Raw genomic sequence first — 19951 nt, 5'->3', positions numbered from 1 at the left:
TATAAATATCGTCATAGCTTTTATTTTTGAAGCCTTGTAACTAGTGAAGGATTAAATTTTTGCTTGTTTTTTTCATATAGTTCAGCCATTTAATTCAGTTCATTAGTTAGTACACAGTAAAATATCTAATGTTGGTGAGTACATACAGCTGGAACTTGTTCTGATTTCCACTTCATTGTAGTCCATAACATTAAAATGGACGAGAGTTTACAGACATATTTTTGCATATGAATCATAGTCCTCTTTTAGAGGAGAGACACTTCCATGGTTCCAGCAAAGAATTTCCTACAGTCCGAGCAGTTCATTCACTATTTGTTATATATTTTCATTAGCTGTACACCCCTTCTTCCCACCCCCCTCCTTGTAATAATGCTTTCTAACTAAATTATTTTTGGTCATGGAAGTTTGGGGGGTTTTTTATTACTAATTTTCTGCCTGAAGGTGAATATTCACATGAAGAGATTAAATAATGATGCTTCCAACTTGTCTCTTGAGGGAAGTGCAGTCTTGGTCAGAATGGCAGTGGTTAAGACAGCTCTTTTGTCTTGATGGACAGAGTGAAGCAGAAATGCCTTTGCTCTTTCTTCTAAATAAAGAGGAGAAGGCGTTGTTCCCACAGGTCTTTTCTTATAGGTCTGAGAACTGCATATGAATATAGGAGGGGAGAAAAATTAGACAGGACTGTGCCTCCCTGAGTAAAAGCCTCTCTGACCCTGCCTCCCTGGCTGGTGAATGGTGTGGCAGATAGTAGGTTCCTGTTTAACCCCACCCTTCCCTATTAGGTGAGGTCCACACAGATGCACTTACTTATTTTAACTTGATTGTGTATAGTTGCCTGCCTGTTCTAACAGAACGATCACAAGCATATCTACAGGATGAACAGAACAACCCCCCACAGTTGCACTGATCTCCTGGTACCACTGAGGTTGATTTGGAATTTCAGTAGTGAGCATCTCCTGCCCTTGTTTTCTGGGTAACGGTCTTTCTGCTATCTTGGACAGTCTTGCTATACTGGACTTCAGTAACTCTCAGGTAGCCGAAATGCCTGGGGCATTTTTGTATGGTTTTCTACAGTGTTTTGGGATCTTCTTTTTGATATAGTTGAACCACGTCTTATTAAATCAATTTCTCTTGTCTTTTATTTGCAGTGTCCTGTGAGCAGCGCTGTTTAACAACAGCAGGATTAAAATGTGTGATCTTTATAAATGTTGCGATCTAATAGGAGCAAATTTTGTCTTGGTTGATACCTTCTGCTCCTATAATAAGTACAGTGGTAGCAGCAGGGAGAAAGAGAGACAATGTGGCAGCCTTGTGATACAAGCTTCATTTGAAATAATGCCAGTTGTTTGTGTTTGGAGGGCTACGAAATCTTTTAATTTTTTTGAGAAAAGGAGCATTATGTTAACATTATTAACATCACCATTATTAAACAATATTAAAACTGTTTTAAATACTTATGTGGAAAACTGTATGAAAGTTTTCTTTTTTCCTTTTACTGGTTGCAGTTCACTTTAAATTTGATTTAAGTCGCACTGAAATGATGCTTGTGGGATACAGGTGGATTTTTTTTGTTTGCTTTTTTTCTCTTCAAATTTTTGCTTGAGAATTCTGCAAGCTTTCAGAACATATTCTGTTTGAAAATGTTAATCAAATGAAATATCTTGATCCCAAAAACTTATCTTACTCTCTGAACTTTCGTCACAGGTTTCGTCTTGACATCTATAGGTGTTTGGCCAGTCCAGCTTTAATAATGTTAACAGAGGAGGATCCTATCCTAAGAGCTTTTGAACTTAGTGCAGACTTAAAAGAATTAAGTCTTGTTGAAGTTGAATTCAGGTATGAATGAAAGGGAATACACACTTACATTTACTTTTGTTTCAGTATAGTTATTTCATGTAAAAAAACAAAAATAACTCACTGATGTTTCAATAAAGTGTACAAAAGAGAAAATAACAATGTTTTCCTTCTTTCTGTTTAGTACAGGGCTGAGCAATTATTTTGGGTGGAGGGCTGCTTACCCAGTTTTGGCAAGCTGTTGAGGGTTGCATGGGTAGCCCTGCCCCTTGACAGGTGCCCCACCCCGGTCACCATCTTGGGACCAATGTCCCAGGGCCAGTGTCAGCAGGGCCCAGAGTGGGGCATAGGCTGGCAGGGGTCCATGGAGCCAGGCTGGGCTGTGCCAGCAGGGAGAGGGGGGAGCTGGCCCAGCTCCATAGAGTCCCTGCCAGCTGGGACCCTGTACTTCTGCTGCCCTGCTCTGGGCCCCGGGACACAGGTGCAGGTCCCATGCTCCCACTGCCTCCTGCGCCCCCCCCCAGTCCCGCAGTACAGGTGTGGGGCAGTGCACAGCCCTGACCCTATGCTCGTCAGCAGAGAAGGACCTGGTGCTGAGTGTGGGGGGAAAAGTGGCCTCTCTCTCACCCTATGGCTGGTGTTCCTTGCTGCAGCCACTCACAGCCCATTCAGAGCTGTCCTGAGCAGACACAGGCAGCCCCACATGGGCTGCAAGCGGCTGCAGTGCGGGGTTCCCTCTTTGACAGGAACCAAGGACAGATAAATATAAATTTTCTAAATTTTTTTAGGGGCCCTGCGAGCTGTATTTTAGCCACCACTGGTTTAGTAGCAACTCTAACAATTTTTTTCAAACGAGTCATAGGTTTTAAGCCTGGGCTATAGCTCATCCTGGGGAAATTGACCATTAGGTGGCTAACTTTTGATGTCTATGTAACGAGGTAAAAACAGCCAATTAGGGCTGCACCAGGAGGCAGGGAGAACTTTCTTTCCCTTCCCAGTAGAAGATACCACTGTTATTCCAGGAAGGTAATGGATAGTGAGAATCAGAAAAAGCTCAACAGCTGGCATGTCTACATGAGATGTTTATTACAAATAGACTAATTAGCTCCTCAGTAACCATCTTGCATCTACATGTGCGGCCCTATTAGGCCACAGGAAACTAATTAACCTTGCAGCCAGGTAGTACTTGTAATACCTTATCTTCATTGGGGGTTTTCAAAAGGAGGCTAGGTAACTTGACAGGGATGATTTAGGAATAGAGTGTTCTACATTCATGCAGAGGGTTGGACTAGATTACCTTTGAAATTACTTTCACAACCCTGTGATCCTAAAGTTGGACTCTTCCTTGACATTGCTTTAATATTAATATTAAAGCCCCTGCATCACTTTGTCCCTTTCTGATTTGTGATCTACTTTAGTAATGCAGCTGCTGACACATGACATGCATCATGACCAATAGTTGAATTATGGTTTGTTTTTCACAGCTCAGTAGCTGTATATTAGATGTTTCACAATTGGGCATTTGACCATGGAAGTGGGTAAGAGTAATGTGTTAGACTAGAGTTATCAAACTCTCCTGGGGCCCTGGGCTGGAACCAGACTGCAGGTTCCCTTGTGGGCCACATCCAACCAAGGGCATGAGGGCTGCTGCAGTGGCTGTTGCAGTTGTGTGAGGGTCCAGTGGGTGCAGGAACAGTGCAGGGTCTGGCAGTGGCAAAGGCACAGGTTTTAAGGGGGCAGGGGTAATGTAGGGTTCAGTTGCAGCCAGAGCAAAGGGTCCAGAAGGGGTGGGGTGGGATAGGGGTGGTGCAGGGTCCAGTGGTGGCCAGAGCACAGGGTGCAGGGTTCAACAGGTAGAGGCAGTGCAGGGTCCAGCAGCAGCTGAAGCAGAGGGCCCAGCAGCAGTGTCATTAATTTCCATGGTTACCAGAGTTGCTATTTCAGCAAGGCTCCAGAACCAAGAGTATTAGCATCTCTCGCATTGCTTCTCCCCACACCCCATCACCCACTGCAGAAATTGGGGGTTTTAGGCTAAAATTGGCAGCAGTGGTGTTAACTCTGTGGCTTCCAGTCATGCTGAAACAGCAGCCACAGAGATGAATACCAGTGCTGCTGTTCACAGACTCTAGACTCCAAATCCTTAGTCTGGATTTGGCCCATGAGATCAAATTAATTTGACACCCCTGCTCCAGATGACATAGTTCAGTATGTCAGTATTATATTTATAGAGTATGAATTCAGTGTTTGATCTGTTTATCTGTTCATAATTCTTCTTAGCATTATCTCTTCATTTTCACATTTCTTAAGCTGCAGCCTGATTGTTTTTATGCTTTGTGTAATTCAAAGGGAGAAGAGATGTAGGAGAGTTCTCAATCAGCAATTCCTAACTTCATCTAGATAAATGTTTTTCTGGGGTAAAAAATATTTTTTCTGGACTGTTTATAAAATCTGGTTTCTTTATTTGAGCAGTATTCTTTCTCAGCAAGTTTTTCAGTTCTCCATGTATACAAGGATAACTTGGATTGAGATTCAGTAAATGCCTGGTTAGACCAGCCAGTACTGTGGCTTTCTGTTGTACCTACTAAATTCATAAATCACTTTTGGTAAATCAAGTTAACTTGCAGTGGTATGATTAAAAATAATGCTAAAATGATCAGCTTTTTTTTAATGCTGTAAGTTACCATAAATAGATTGTGACTATTAGTACATTTTACACTTTTGGGGATTTGAAACTAAATCACTAGTGAAAGCAAGTTTAAATATTACAACATAATACTCTGTTTTCATGTTTCCAGCAAAATTTGATGTCTCAGGCATAATTAAAATAGGTTGGTACCCTGAACAGGGAAACTTTTATATAGCAGTCTTCATTATGATATGATTGGAATAAGAGACTTGGTGGGATAGCTCGTTTGACTGGAGCACTGCCATGGATGGGTACAAACTGTTCAGGAAGGACAGACAGGGAAGAAAGGAGGAGTTTCACTTTATGTAAAAGCACCATATGATTGCTCCTAGTATGAAACTAGGGATAGGCCTTTTGAAAGTCTCTGGGTTAAGGTTAGAGGGGAGAGCAACAAGGGTGATGTTTTTGTGGGTGTCTGCTATAGACCACCAGACCAATGGTGGGAAGTGGTAGATAAGGCTTTCTTCAAACAGCTATCGCAGGTTTCCTGATCACAGGCCCTGGTTCTCATGGGGGACTTCAGTCACCCTGACATCTGCCAGGAGGGCAGTACAGCAGTCCACAGGCAATCCAGCAAGTTTTTGGGGCGTGTCAGGGACAACTTCCTAGTACAAGTGCTGGAGTGGCCAACTAGAGGCCATGGTCTTCTTGACCTGCTGCTCACAAACAGGGAAGAATTGGTGGGAAATGTAGTAGTGAATGGCAACGTGGGCAGCAATGACCATGACATGATTGGGTTTAGGATCCTGAGGAAAGGAAGGATGGAGTAAAGCAGAGTAAGAACTCTGGACTTCAGAAAAGCAGACTTTGACTCACTCAGGGACCTCATGGGCAGGATCGCCTGGGAAGCCAGTCTGAGGGGGAAAGGAGTCCAAGAGATCTGGCTGTACTTGAAAGAAGCCTTACTGAGACTGCAGGAACAAAACCATCCCAATGTGCAGGCAGACTAGCAAGTATGGTAGAAGACCAGCTTGGCTTAGCAGGAAACTCTTCAGTACACTAAGTCACAAAAAGGAAGCTTGTAAGAAGTGGAAACGTGGGCAGATAACTAGGGAGGAGTATAAGAGTATTGCCTGGTGATGCAGGGATGAAGTCAGGAAGGCCAAAGTGCAATTGGAGTTGCAGCTAGCAAGGGACGTTAAGGGTAACAAGAAGGGTCTCTGCAGGCATGTCGATAGTAAGAAGAGGATCAGGGAAAGTATTGGGTCCCTTACTGAATTGGGGAGGCAACCTTGTGACACAGGATGCAGAAAAGGCTGAAGTACTCAGTAACTTCTTCGCCTTAGTCTTCATGGGTAAGGTCAGCTCCCAGACTACTGCTCTAAGCGGCACAGTTTGGGGAGGAGGTGAGCATACCTCTGTGAAAGAATGGGTTAGTGGCTGTTTGGAAAAGCTGGACATACGCAAGTCCCTGGGGCTGGAGGAGATGCACCTGAGGGTGCTGAGGGAGTTGGCTGATGAGATTCCAGAGATTCTGGCCATCATCTTTGAAAACTCATGGCAATCAGGAGAGGTCCCAGATGATTGGAAAAAGGCAAAAATGGAGCCCTTATTTAGGAAAGTAAAAAACGAAGGTCCAGAGAACTACAGTGCAGTCAGCCTCACATCAGTCCGTGGAAAAATCATGGAACAGATCCTCAAGGAATCCATTTCTAAGCACTTTGAGAAGAAGGTGATTAAGAACAGTCATCATGGATTCACCAGGGGCAAGTCATGCCTAACCAACCTGATTGTGTTCTGTGACAAGGTGACTGGTTCTGTGGATGTGGGAAGACCAGTGGATCTGATATACTTTGATTTTTAGCAAGGCTTTTGATAGTCTCCCACAACATTCTCACAGGCAAACTAAGGAAGTATGGGCTGGATGGATGGAGTGTAAGGTAGATAGAAAATTGGCTGGAGAACTGGACTAAGAGGGTAGTAATCAATGGCTCAATGTCTAGTTGGCAGCTGGTATGAAGTGGAGTGGGAAGGGAGTAAGATATGCTGGAGGCTAGGATTAGGATTCAGTGTGACCTAGACAAATTGGAGGATTGGGCCAAAAGAAATCTCATGCAGTTCAACAAGGATAAGTGCAAAGTCCTGCACTCAGGATGGAACAGTCCCATGCACCCGTACAGGTTGGGGGCTGACTGTCTGGGCAGCAGCTGTGCAGAAAAGGAGTGTTATAGTGGGCAATAAGGTAAATATGAGCCAGCAGTGTTCCATAGTTGCCAAGAATGCTAATGGCATTCTGGGCTGCATTGTTAGGTGTGTTGCCAGCAGGTCAAGGGAAGTGATTATTCCCCTGTATTCAGCACTGGTGAGACCACATCTGGAGTACTGTGTTCACTTTTGGGGCCCCCTCTACAGAAAGGATGTGGACAAACTGGAGAGGGTCCAGTGAAGGGCAACAAAAATGGTTCAGGGGCTGGGGCACATGACTTATGAGGAAAGACTGAAGGAACTGGTCTGTCTTAGTCTGGAGAAGAGGAAACTGAGAGGGGATTTAATAGCAGCCTTCAACTCTTTGAAGTGTGGTTCAAAAGAGGATGGAGCTAAAGTGATCTCAGTGGTGGCAGATGACAGAACAAGGAGTAATGGTCTCAAGTTTCAGTAAGGGAAGTTTAGGTTAGATATTAGAAAACATTTTCTCACTAAGAGGGTAGTAGTAATACACTGGAACAGGTTACCCAGAGAAGTGGAATCTTCAACCTTGGAAGTTTTGTCTAGCCAGGTCTTAAAAACTTTGGCTGGGATGATGTAGTTGGAGATGGTCCTGCTTTGAGCAGGGCGTTGGATTAGATAATCCCCTTTCAACCCTAATTTTCTATGATTGTCTTCAGTTTTTGAAAGTGCTTGTGATCCCTTATTTGGTCAAACTTGAGCGACCTATTTTTAAAGTGTATTTTAAGGTTTCCCACCTGAGAGATTCAATTAATGTATTAATTAAAGTTTTAAGTGTATTAATTAATCTTTTCTGCTGCCATGTTTTCTAGAAATGATTATGAGGAGTTAGCCCAGCAGTGCAAAACCTTTGCTAAAGACTTGCTTGCACAGGCACGAAACTCACGTGAGCTTGAAGTTATTCTAAACCACACATCCAGTGATGAGCATATAGATAAACGAGGATTGTTAGAAGAGAGGATGAATTTGAGTCGCTTAAAGCTTGCCATCAAGTATAATCAAAAGGAGGTAAGTCTTTCTCTGTCTTTGCTGTATATTAATCTGATGCACAGGCTTTTTTTATACTGGATTTTACTAGTGATTCATTTAAGCTTTATTCTGCCAATAGAAATTATAAGAACTGTGACAAGGGACTGAGTGTTAATAGAAAATGTAATACTATGGTCTGGTAATAAAAGCAAAATACCAGATATTTCACCAATACTTTTTTTTACCATATTTGCAGAATGCTATCACTAGGCTACCAAGCATTGTTGTCTCCAAGGACCTATTAGGTCCTACTACAACAGGGTTCAATTCAAATAAACATACAGCAACAGTTCAGTGAGTAAAAACTTACACTTAGCACAGCTTTCATTCAGACTATCAGCCAGGTGATCAGGCTGGGCAGCAGCATGAATGGTGCAGGTTTAAACACAACTCCAGCGTGCATTTCTATTTACTCTTTTTATACATTGCAAGCATTTATGCAGTGATATGGGTTTGATGTCTTACAATTTTCTGATTAATGATCTTTATGAGTACAAAATTTCTCCATACATTTTGATGTCTAGTGTACCAGGCTTTGGTTGCACTGTCCTCATGATCAATCATACTTGAACACAGCAAATGTGTTCTTCATGTTCTCACTGACCACCTGTCACATAGCTACAGAGTCTCCCTATGCCTGAAGATGATGCTTGTGCCCAAAAGCTTGCAAAGAACTTTGTTCCAAATACTCTGTTGGTCTAATAAAAGATATCACATCTACCCAAAGACCCTTGCCTGCCTAAGTCCTTACACCAACACTGCTACAACCAAAAACCCTGCTTCACAATCAGTGACGTTTGGTGTGTCATGCCTGTTCACTGTTTAGTGAACTTGTTTGTTTATGCCATCCCCAACTCGCCTGTTGTTTTAGGCTTTTTCATACCATCCTATGTGCTTTTTTAATCTGTTATGGCAGTTAGTCCTGATTCTGTGTAGCCCAGGATGTTCTTAAATGGATCTCAGATATTCTGATGCACTCTGTTTTCCACAAAACTTTACACCTTCAGACTTTTAACTCTTATTGCTCCCAGCATACCTTATGGCCTACACTAAATTTGATAATTATCCCCACAGATCCCTATTTTAGTGTTTGTTTTGTCACAGACATAGCCTGGGTACCTGACCTCCTTTATCCAACTCCCGTTTTTATGGGTTTTTGTCATCTGACCCAGACTTGTCTCCATTAATTATTCTGCTATAGCTGTCTCAGTATAATTGTGTGGACATTCTGTTCGAGAATAACAAAGATTTTATTAAATTGTGTAGAACTCATCAATAAATGTTCTTTCCATCTCTACCCTTTGGGCACATCCATCCAGGAAGAACTTAATTTTAAAACCATGCTTTTAGGTCTGACTGCTTGTCTTCGGGACAAAGTATTTCATGGCTGGCAATGACATGGGTTGCAAAGGGGATGAGACTGAATTATTCAGCAGTGCGCTGAAGCTGTTTTTATACTATGTCCAGGCATGGTTTCACATACAATTAGCCTAGGATATTTTCTTATTTAGTTGAGCTTGTAGTTGACTTCTGACTGGCAAGTTCAGGACTCTGCATGCAGCAGGTAAGAAAAAAAAAATGATACTGAATAATAAGTGCCTAGTGGTCACCTATATGTTTCATCCTTTAGTCATCATTGGTTGAGTTTCCACTTTCTCTCTGTCTGGTGCATGTTGTCAGAGAATCAAGGTGATCTGTATTGGCACTAGAAGAAAGGATCACTGAAGACTAATGCAGTGTTGGTTATAATCATAATACAGTGGTAATAAATCACTAGGTCCTTGCCCTTTTCTTATATAATGAGGCACAGCTGAACTTAAGCATTTTTAGGGACACAAGAAGGTACACAAGAGGTGAATCAGGATAATGGGTCTGTTTTGGTGCTTGGAATCTAGGAGACTTGACCGCTACTCATGAGGCAGTTACTTTTTTCTGTGATGCTAGCTGGGTTGTAATATTCTTAATACCTGGTTTGAAGATCAGGGCCAAAACATGACCAGTTGTGTGGACTGAACTGGTTTGATGTGTGAAGTTCTTAGGGAAGCATCACAATGGTCTGCGTGAATCAATGCTTGTAACTGTTAAGTCTTTGGTAACTAACTAGCCTTAAATGCTTATTCAATGCATTATAAATTCAAGAGGGCTTCTAAGGGAAGTGTAGAGGTCTTAGGCTCTACCTTCCACAACAAATCTTGATTTCTTTTTGACTACTACTGCCTGGATTATGAGTGCTCTGAGGCAGAGGCAATATAATGTAACATTATATTGTTTGCACCCCCAAAACATTTATGTGAATAAACACTTGTCCCACTGTTTATCTGGGTATCCAGAACAGTGCAATTTAGATGCTAATCTATAATGCCTTGGATACTTAGAAAGGAGGAAGATAGCACCCAAACTGTCAGCAAGTCATTTTAGGTTTTCCCTTCCTGTCTATACCCCATATATCTGTACATAGGTTACTGTAATGCTCATTTCCTGATTCAGTTTGCTTAAATTTCTTTGCTTCAATGAGGCAGGCAGGGTTTTTTGAGTAGATGTCATATCTTTTATTATGCCAACTGAGTAGTTGGAAAAAAGCTCTTAGCAAGCTTTTGGGCATATTCACCCTTCTTCAGGCATAAGGAGTCTGGGAACTGGACTGAACTAGTTTTTATGGCCTTGAAGGGTGGGATTTACATCCTTGTCAAAATTAGGTTTTTGGAGGGAAGATTTCTTATCTCCTTTAACCAGTTTGTGATGGTACTTGCCATGATCCTATTTTGTTTTTACTTTATTTTATGGTCTTTGCCAATAGGGCAGCTTTGGTTTTGAAACTTAAGGCACTCAAAACAAATGTCTCTTCCAGAACAGGTGGATTTAATACATTTCATTACATCAATCATTACTCACATTCTTAAGCAAAAGCTATAATATACTGTGTTTGAATGATCTGTTTTAAGGTTTTCTTGTATAATCTTAAGCATTTTGCTCTGTGTAATTTGATCTCTCTACTGTTTTTGCTGGGCATGGTAATTTGTTTTCTTTGCTTTGGCCCCACTACTCGTAATGTCCACAAAGTTTACTTTGTGGTTACCTGGAAATGGGCTTTTTGGCCTTCTGTTTTAGTTGCCCTTCTGAACCTGTCCCAAGCCCCTTGAAAATGGCCACATCTAGCAAATCAACACCAATATAGAGAGTCTAGAAAAATCTGGAAGCTTTGTGCCAATGCTGACTATGTAGACAATAATGTGGTTCAAGATCATAGATCTGGAGACTTCTGTCCCAAGGACACTTGACAACCAAATATGGAAGTTATTGTACAACATAGGTTAATTTCTAAGTAATCTGAACCCTTTTTTAAAAACTGAATTCAGGCTCCTATTTAAAAGATTTTGTGAGGTCGTAGAAAGCGTAGGCTATTCAAAAAGAAACTTGGTAGACTGAGTGAATTTTCCAGGCCTAGAGACATGGTATCCATTTTTGGTATGTGTTAAGCAAATGCACAAAAATATTTCTCAGGTGCTTCTGTTCATCATCACAGCTTTCTTACTACTATGGTTAGATGAAATGGGAATTTTTTTTAGAGTGATATGGGGAAAGTTTTACGCAAAATATTTTATTGTTGATAGTTTTGTTGAGGTAAGAACTTTTTAATGAGGTGATTTAAAAAATATTGTGATACTAAAAAGAAGGGATTGTCTGTTCATTTTATATTAAATTCCAGATGGTGTGTACAAAGAGTTCCTAAGCCTCTCACCATTATAATACAAACTTAGATTTAAATCTGGTAAAACCTGTGGTTTGTTCAGCAAAGCACTGGGTCTCGTAAAGTTAATCCTGTGCTCAAATGCTTTGCTGCACTATAGCCATAATGATTAAAAAGAGGATCTGATTTGTATAGGATTATTTGTCTACTTTGGTCCTGATCCTGTGAGGCATTGTGACCTCAGTTCCTGTTCCTGGTAAGTGTGATGCAATGCATAAAATACTGGTGTTGGTGAACTTTGGGGGAAACAGCTTCTTAGCAAATCAGTCCTGGAGCAAATAAAAAGCATGGGAGCGTGGCATGGCTTTTTGACCTAGATAACAGCTTAATTTAATGTTTTCAAAAATATATTCTTAATCTTACTGTTAATTGTGACACATCAAGAAATCTCATTGTTAACCGTAAAAAGACTAATGCTGTTCTATGCTCACAGATACTGGAAGGAGGTGAATGTAATGCATGCTTGATTTATCTCTTTAGTATTTGTTTCTTGTTTCGTTAGTATTTTTAAGTTCTTAAAACATTAACATGTTTAAAATATATTTTTCATATGGATTATTTTTACTTGGTGGAAATGGGATTACATGATCCACAACTGCCTCATTACAGCTTGCATATTAATTTTAATAATGTGTTTAAATTGGTATTGAGCAACCTGACTGCTTGTTTTCTTTACAGTTTGTTGCCCAGTCTAACTGTCAGCAGTTTCTCAATACTGTATGGTTTGGACAGATGGCAGGCTACCGACGCAAACACACTTGTAAGAAGATTTTGACTGTTTTGACAGTTGGCTTTTTTTGGCCAGTGCTGTCCCTGTGTTACTTGTTAGCTCCAAAATCACGAGTAGGTCAAATAATTCACACTCCTTTTATGAAGTTTATTATTCATGGAGCTTCATATTTCACGTTCCTGTTGTTGCTTAACTTGTACTCACTTGTCTATAATGAAGATAAGAAGAACACAATGGGGCCAGCACTTGAGAGAATAGATTATCTTCTGATACTATGGCTTATTGGTAAGTAACAGATGAATAAAAAGTGTAAACAAAGGGTTCTGACTGATCCAGCAATGTTTGTACTGCTCCTATAGGACATCAGAGTTCCACTCAGTGACTGGTGCCTGTTAGCTAGTTTGAAGATAGATGTTGATAGGAACAACACACTTTCAGAGACGGAATATGATCTGCTGTAAAAGCAATCTCTAGTTATCAAAGAAAGTTAGCAAGTCCAAGTGTACTAGGATGTAACTGGACATAGGGGCCTGGGGATGCTACTTCAGAATTTCTACTAGAATGCTTTTTCAGCCACAAATGAAGTGGCATGTGGTTTGGGATGCTGATATATCAGTGTGGGAACTGTTTCTTCACAGTTTTTAGTATTTTTAATATTCACTTAAAAGTACGTGCACTTTTAATTGTGAATAGCTACATTTTCTGTAATAGTGGGGTATAGCCAATGATTTGTCTTGAATGTCAAATTGAAAAGTATAGGTAGAAGTATTTCCAAAGTGATTTTATTTTTTCAGTGCTTTCATAACTAGGTACTTTTGTTTATGGTGGGCTCTGTTTAGTCAGTATAGTCTGACTAAAAAAAAAACCAAAACAATTATTGACTCAGTCACCTATAAGCAACTGTTTAAATTCTGCCGAACCCTTTGAGTTTCTTTGTTTTTTATATTCCTGTAAAAAAAATAAATAAAAAAAATAATATTCTTGACTCCCTTGTGGTTTGGAATTATGCTAGGGCATATCAGAATTTTAGTGCAACTAGTTAAAGCTTTAAAAGGTAGAGAAAAAGGCTGCTAAATTTATTATTATATGCCATTAGAAATAATAAATTCAATTTAAAAAATTCAGGTGTTTTATGCAAGTCAGTACAATTTCTCCTAGTTACTGGTTCTTGGAATAAATATGTAATCAAATTCAATCAAGTCTTATATATTATCTTTTTACTTTAGAGTATATGGGTCTCTGAAGACCTGAGGGACTCCCTGTACATTCCCCTTGTATTGACGGATCTCAAAAAAAAAAAAAATTATTTATTTTTTGTCAAGCGTTAAAATGGTGAAAAATCTCTCATTTCAGAGAGTTTAAATATGAGTCCTCTCCAGCCCTTCATCCTGCCCTGTTAAGAAGGATGTAATGGATTGGACACAAATTTCTTATTTGTTATTACAGATTGTCATCAGCAACATGACTTTTCACCTCTACTTCTGTAATATTTGACTGGTTTTTCATGTTGTATGAAGTGAAACTTAAAACCACTACTAAACTGGCAAATGGCTAAAGGAGACCATTTTTAACCCTTTCATGTAAAATTCTTTTATGTTTAATATATTTGAAAACCTACTGACTTTTTCATACTCTTTCTCTTTTTGTGTTTTTAATGGTATTTTAAATATATTCCTTTTGCATGTGCTTCCTTTTTATACACCAGTATCTTCTATTATGTCAGCACGTCTGACAGAATAATATTTGCAAACTAATTCTGGTTGGTGCAGAGCCAGTAGAGGGAGCACAGGTACCACTTTTGGATAGACTTGACCTTGTAAACTTTGACTAATGTATGAATTTCTCAGCCCTTTTTAAAGGTTTTTTGTTGAGTCTAGCAGCCTAAATGTAGGTTAATTCTCAAAAGATAATATGTAAAAGGAATACAGACTGATGCACATGATATGTATCCTCATTTGTAGGAAGTTTTTAAAATAAACAGTTGTAAAAGTTATATTTTTGCTTAGGTGCTGTTACGTTAAGCAAAAATCCTTTTACAGTGATTCTTTTGAGTAACTGGATAACTAAAAATACTCAGTATTTCGTAAGAATTTCTAAAACTGCACCTGTACTAAAAAAGTCCCATGGTGTACATAAGTACCAGAACTTCTCTAAGGGTAGATGTTAATAAGGATCATTCTCCCTTCCAGAATGAACAAGTTAGTAATTCCCTGCTCCTAGTTCTAGGGAGTAGAAACTATTCTAACATAGTTTACATAGTTGATTATTTTTAAAATAAACTGTCTCTTCCAAGAATTTAAATGCATTTGGAAATCTAACATAAGCATAGGTTTTATGAAGGGTTGAAAAGGGATTTGCATACTTGTGGTAAGGTTGTAAGTGACTGATGTGGTGCCAAGACTCATAACTCTTACCTATTTTACTAGGATTATTGCATCTTAATATTTATATTGAAATATAAGTGCATTACTTACATTTTTCTTGCTATTTTGTCATTGAATGATACAAAGCAATACATTTTATTGTGTGTATAATTTGGTAGTATGCATATGTGATTTTTCAAAAAATACCTAAATTAAATGGGAGAAAAGGAACAGTGGTGATTTGATCTGATCATTAATTTAATCTTATCTAACTTTAAACTTTGAGATTGTCAGTAATCTTCACTGAGTCAACAGTATAAAATAGTCAAAAATCTGTACTGACTTTAGGACTCCAAGTTAAAGTGAGTTTTGCATAGAACTAGATTCATCTTTCAAAATGAGGAGTAGTGTTACCTCACCATTTGAAATAAATGACTGAGAACAACCTGTGTCCCTGGATAGATTTCCCAGACAAATAAGTGATGCTGCAGTTCTAAGGCTGCTTTTTACCTTAAATACTTTTTGTATAAAGTCCTAGGTCAGTTCAGTTGCACATTGAAGAGTTAGGGCAGTGCCTGGGCAAGACCCAAAACTTACACAAGAGTCTTCTATGAAAACTGTGGACAGCATGTATTTTTTTTTTTGGTCTGGCTTTCATCTTGCAACATTTGAACAGAATTTACCATGCAACAAGGAAGGTCATGCAGACTCTCTCCTAGATTATTTATGTTTACTTTTGCTGGACCTCATTCATTGAGAACTTGCAAAATCCTGCAAGGTAGGCCAAATCCAACAAATGTTAGTTGCCAGAAATGTAAATACTGTTTTTCTCTTTATTTTTAATATGGTAGCAAGCTTCTGAATGGTCCAAATACTCAAAAGAACATTAAATAATTGTACACTTAAGATCCACAGATAATCAGCCATGTTTCAGAAAAATGTCGTTTCAGGTTTATGAATTTTCCAGTTCTAATATGCATATTTAGCTAATAAAATGCAGCCTGGCGAAATTTTCTTTATAGCGGGTAGTAGTAAACAATGGGTAGATTTTAACAGCGTATCTTTAGTAAGGAAAAAAATAGCCATCTGAAAAGCCCTAGATCCATTTGTGAGTTTGTGGTACTAACAAGAATCTTTTTTAACTTTTGTAAATTCAGAGCTCCCTGTTTTTTTTGATTATGCATGGAAAATTTCTATTGAATCACTGACCTTACTTGAACAGTTTTGAAGCTGCCTTTTTCCTGGCACATTTTCTAATGCACTCCCAGAAATATATGTCACGCTATTCTGGAAATGTGTGGATAATTACTTTTTGGGGGAAAGCTGACTTTTAGAAAGGCAGCTATATTTTAGTCCTGAAATATTGTTTACATTAGATGCATTTACTAAAGATTTTTTTATTTTTTTTTTTTTTTAGAGAAGTACCAGTAGTCTTGAGGCAGTTAGGTATTTTGCAGCTTTATAGTTGTTGAACTTTTATATATAAACAAACTCTATCCTGTTTAACAGTTAATGTAGAAATCCCTCTCTTCTTGTCACTAAAATACTTTGAAATCAGGTAGTCCTTCTCATTTTGCAAAAAACTAGTCAGCAGATTCTGCTACTACCAGTAAAAGAAAGTGTGTACAACATAATGTAGTGACATCTCCTTCTCTTACTCTCTTTCCTCCCCTTCCCACCACTTCTTTCTCCTACAGGAATGGTGTGGTCAGATGTTAAAAGACTCTGGTATGATGGCTTAGAAGACTTCTTAGAAGAATCTCGTAATCAGCTAAGTTTTGTCATGAATTCTCTGTATCTGGCAACCTTTGCTCTCAAAGTTGTTGCTCATAACAAGGTAAACACCCACCCTGTATATTACAGGCACATCTGGGACTGATAAAACAAACAATCTTTTACTTTGTTTACCAAAAGGGGAGGGGGCTGTGGGGAAGCAACAATCCAGGCCCAAATACTTACCACCTTGACTCTGATCCTCCCCCCACCCCCAATACTTCAGTACTGATGCTAAACATGGCTGATAGAGATTTAAATTTTCTCTGGATTGCTGTTGTTCTCTATAACATGTAAAGATGTGTTATGCTATTTGCTTAGATCCCTGTCTGTAATGGCACTGCTTCTGAGTTGCTTACACTGAACCTGCTATTATGAAAGCTAATACTGACCTTTGTATTTAGAATTCCTAACAGTTTTCTTTACAGAAGAGACTTTTTTCCCCTAAGAAGCTCCTTAACACTGCAGTTGGTTGCAGCAGACTTTTTAAAAAGGAACAGTGAGACAGCCCTGGGTCAGAGAATTTTTTTCCCCATGAAATTCCAGTAAGGTTTGGCTGAGGCATAACCTTTTAAAATGGCCATTTCCTTCCTGAGGTTGCTTGTGTTGTCAGTAGTCATTTGGTACCATACTAACAAATTCTGGACTATTTCAACAGCAGCTGACAAGAGGAGCTTACTCCGAAAACCCAATGTACTGTCTGTTGGGGTGGGGCAAGAGGCAGGAGAGAGGAGATTTCATAGGGAAGGAATAGTGATGGAGCCTTCCATTTCCTTGGAGGAGGGCAGAGAAAATGCAAGGCTGGGCTTACCCAGAGCTATAAAGATCATCTAGCAATGAATGCTTTATCTGTTGTAGGCTTTGAATAGTGTGCAATAAATAAGGTGACCATTTGCCCAGACATGGCATGTCTGCAGTGTTCATTCTGCTACTGAAATAACTGAATTAACTTTCTTCTACTGCTGCCAGTTATCTTGTAGCTCAAGATGCACCAGAACTCACCCTACTGGTGAGGCATCATGGTAGTATAGCTGGTGCTTTTACAGAATAGGATTTGTTTCCTATCCTTTTTCTTTTTTTAAAACATGTCAAGTGTAAATATTTTGTATATAATTGGACTGGACTTCATAGGCATTAGGGCTGTGTGAAGCTTCAGTCACTGATTTGATTTGGCCCAATTCAGTGGCCAAATCTGAATCGAATCGGGAGAACTTTTATCTCTCCAGATGGGAACTCTCCGAATCAATTCAGAGAGATTCAGAAAGATTCGATGATTCGGACACAGACACAGCTTTAAAAAATGTTTCTACATACCTCAAGGTACGAGGCAGCTCATGAATGCTGAGATGCTGGGGCGGATGGAGTGTCCCATGGGAGCATGGGTCCCTAGCCCCTAGTAGGGGCCCCCCCTGCACGCACTCCTGGCAGACCTGCAAGTGGACCAGAAGTACTTCTGGTCCAATTCTGGGTTCACTGCCAAGCATGTGGGGGGGGCCCCCCTGCACTCCTGTGGGATGTTCCATCTACCCCAGCATAGCAGCACTCATGAGCCACGCCTAGTACCTTGAGGTATGTAGAAAAAACATTTAAAGTTGTGTCTATGGCCGAATCGCTGATTCTCCAAATTGGCATCGAATCTTCAGATTCAGCCAAATCGACTGAGGACAGTGATCTGAATCAACAAGTCATATCACTGTCACCGATTTGGGCCAAATCCGTATCGAATACAGCCCATTTTGTGCACCCATAGTAAACATCCACATAGCCTAAGGCAGTTCCGCTAACTTAGCTCTCTTTGCATTACTGATGTTTAACAACATATCAGCATTTTTCTAGTCCAGTTCAGATCTCAGAGTAGTGAAAGTGTGATTATGATTTAAACTGTTTAAAACTGGCTGTAGAGTTAGTAAGCAACTCAATTTAGGAACTGGCAGAGTGATGGTACGACCAACATAATGTGAATCATATCGCCCCATCATATATTCCAGACTTTATATCTCTTTTGCAGCTTGGGAAAGCTGACCTTGCAGTATGGATAAGGGAAGCAGCGAGATTAGTGCCAAGAGGGGGAATGGTTCTCTGCATCAGACAGCTGACATCACAGACTTCACATGCACCAGTTGTTTTGAAAGAGGGCATTAGTTTTAGCCTCCCTTTTCATCTCCCTCAGGAAACCCTCCCATTTCTACTGGATTTATTGTACTAATGAAGTACTCAACAGTTCTTGTATCTGCCCAGCAAGTTGGATAAAACCTTCAAATAATCTTAGCCTCCTGCTGTTTGATTATTATTGCAAATGAGAAGAAAACCACAGTTCTACAGATTTGTCATGGTCTATTTAGACTTTGGAACATAAGATCCTCTGTTTCACTCTTACATTTATTTTTGTTTCTCCATAATGATTCTTTTTAAACTTACTGGAGGAAAAAAGCTGTAACGGTATACAGCCTTTACAATGCTTACTACCTTTATCCTCTTCTGAGTCCTTTATTGGTACATTAAGACTGTAGTCTGAAAAAGCTGCAAAAAGTAGTAAAATTTCATTCAGTCAGAATGCCAGGTTTGTTGTTTTTTTTTAATAAGTACAACTGTCACTTTCTTATTCTCTAAATAATGTTGTATTTCTATAACCCTAACATGTATTTCAGCATATGATAACTGGGCAACTTTTCAACCTTGTTGAATTATGGGACTTGTCTAATAATCACTCCTTCTTAGGTTGAGGATGGTCTGGAAGTGGAATGAGAATTTTTTATTCAAATAAGATCATCTTGAAGCACGGCAAAAAATAAATGAGAAATGAAGGTGGAAATAAAGGTCTTCCACTTCAACATTTTCCCACATTGTTCCCATTGGAAAGAATAACTGCAAACTTACTTATGGGGTTTAAGGTGGTATTCTACCCTAAAAATTCCTAGCAACCTATCATTGGGAATTTTGCTGTGCGTTAAGAGGAGTAGTTATTATCTATGAGCCAGAAGCTTAATTTAGTACTACTTAAAGTGGAATTTGATTCCCCTTATTCAGCCTGGATAATATTTTTTCCTTCATTGCAGAGTTGGTGATTGCAATATTAGTTCTTTTTTATTTCCCAGAGCTGGTGAGCATAAGGGATACTAGGCTCAATAGTGCTGGCACCAGAAATTGTTTTGGGCTCATGCAGTGTTTGGCAGTTGCATCTCTACCTTCCAAATCTAATTCTCTCATAAAACTATTTCTTGCCCTTGGTATCTTTAGGATAAATTTTAAGAATTACCTAGCAAGAATTTGGGACTGAAAGTAAGCCGATGTACACCAAAAGCATCTGGGAATGTCTCCTAGCAAAAAGGGAGGCGTATACCCAATGGAAGGGAGGGGCCATCACCAGGAGGACTATACTGTGGTTGCTTGGGGATACAGGGGGGCAGTCAGGAAGGCCAAGGCGGAGATGGGACTGGGACTAGCTTCCTGGATTAAGGACAACAAGAAGTCCTTTTTTGAATACATAGGGGGTAAAAAGAAGGTTCCGGGTAGTGTGGGGCCCCTGCAGGACACACTAGGAAATTTGGTTGTCACACCAGATGACAAAGCCAACATGTTTAACGATTTCTTTGCCTCCATTTTCCTAAGCAGGGACCAGAACAGTTACCCCCCAGTGGGCCCCCCTCAGGCCCCAGGGGAGG

General features: G+C 39.7%; 1 protein-coding gene across 4 annotated transcripts in view; it reads left to right on the top strand.

The window, feature by feature from the left end:
- The window catches only part of TRPC1 (transient receptor potential cation channel subfamily C member 1), a 44296-nt gene that overhangs the window by 10374 nt on the left and 13971 nt on the right, over positions 1-19951 (top strand). For 3 of the 4 annotated variants that reach the window (XM_019532972.1, XM_019532974.1, XM_019532975.1), the window contains 4 exons: positions 1705-1836; positions 7459-7654; positions 12102-12438; positions 16214-16353. In XM_019532972.1, coding sequence (XP_019388517.1) covers positions 1705-1836; positions 7459-7654; positions 12102-12438; positions 16214-16353 — 805 coding nt within the window. The remainder of the gene's footprint in view (positions 1-1704; positions 1837-7458; positions 7655-12101; positions 12439-16213; positions 16354-19951) is intronic. The other variant, XM_019532973.1, reaches the window with a different exon arrangement.

This window comes from Crocodylus porosus, unplaced genomic scaffold (assembly GCF_001723895.1).
Source record: "Crocodylus porosus isolate Cpor-Errol unplaced genomic scaffold, CroPor_comp1, whole genome shotgun sequence".
Lineage (NCBI taxonomy): Eukaryota > Metazoa > Chordata > Crocodylia > Crocodylidae > Crocodylus > Crocodylus porosus.
The sequence above is the reverse complement of the archived record's forward strand: the minus strand, read 5'-3'. Positions and strand labels throughout refer to the sequence as shown.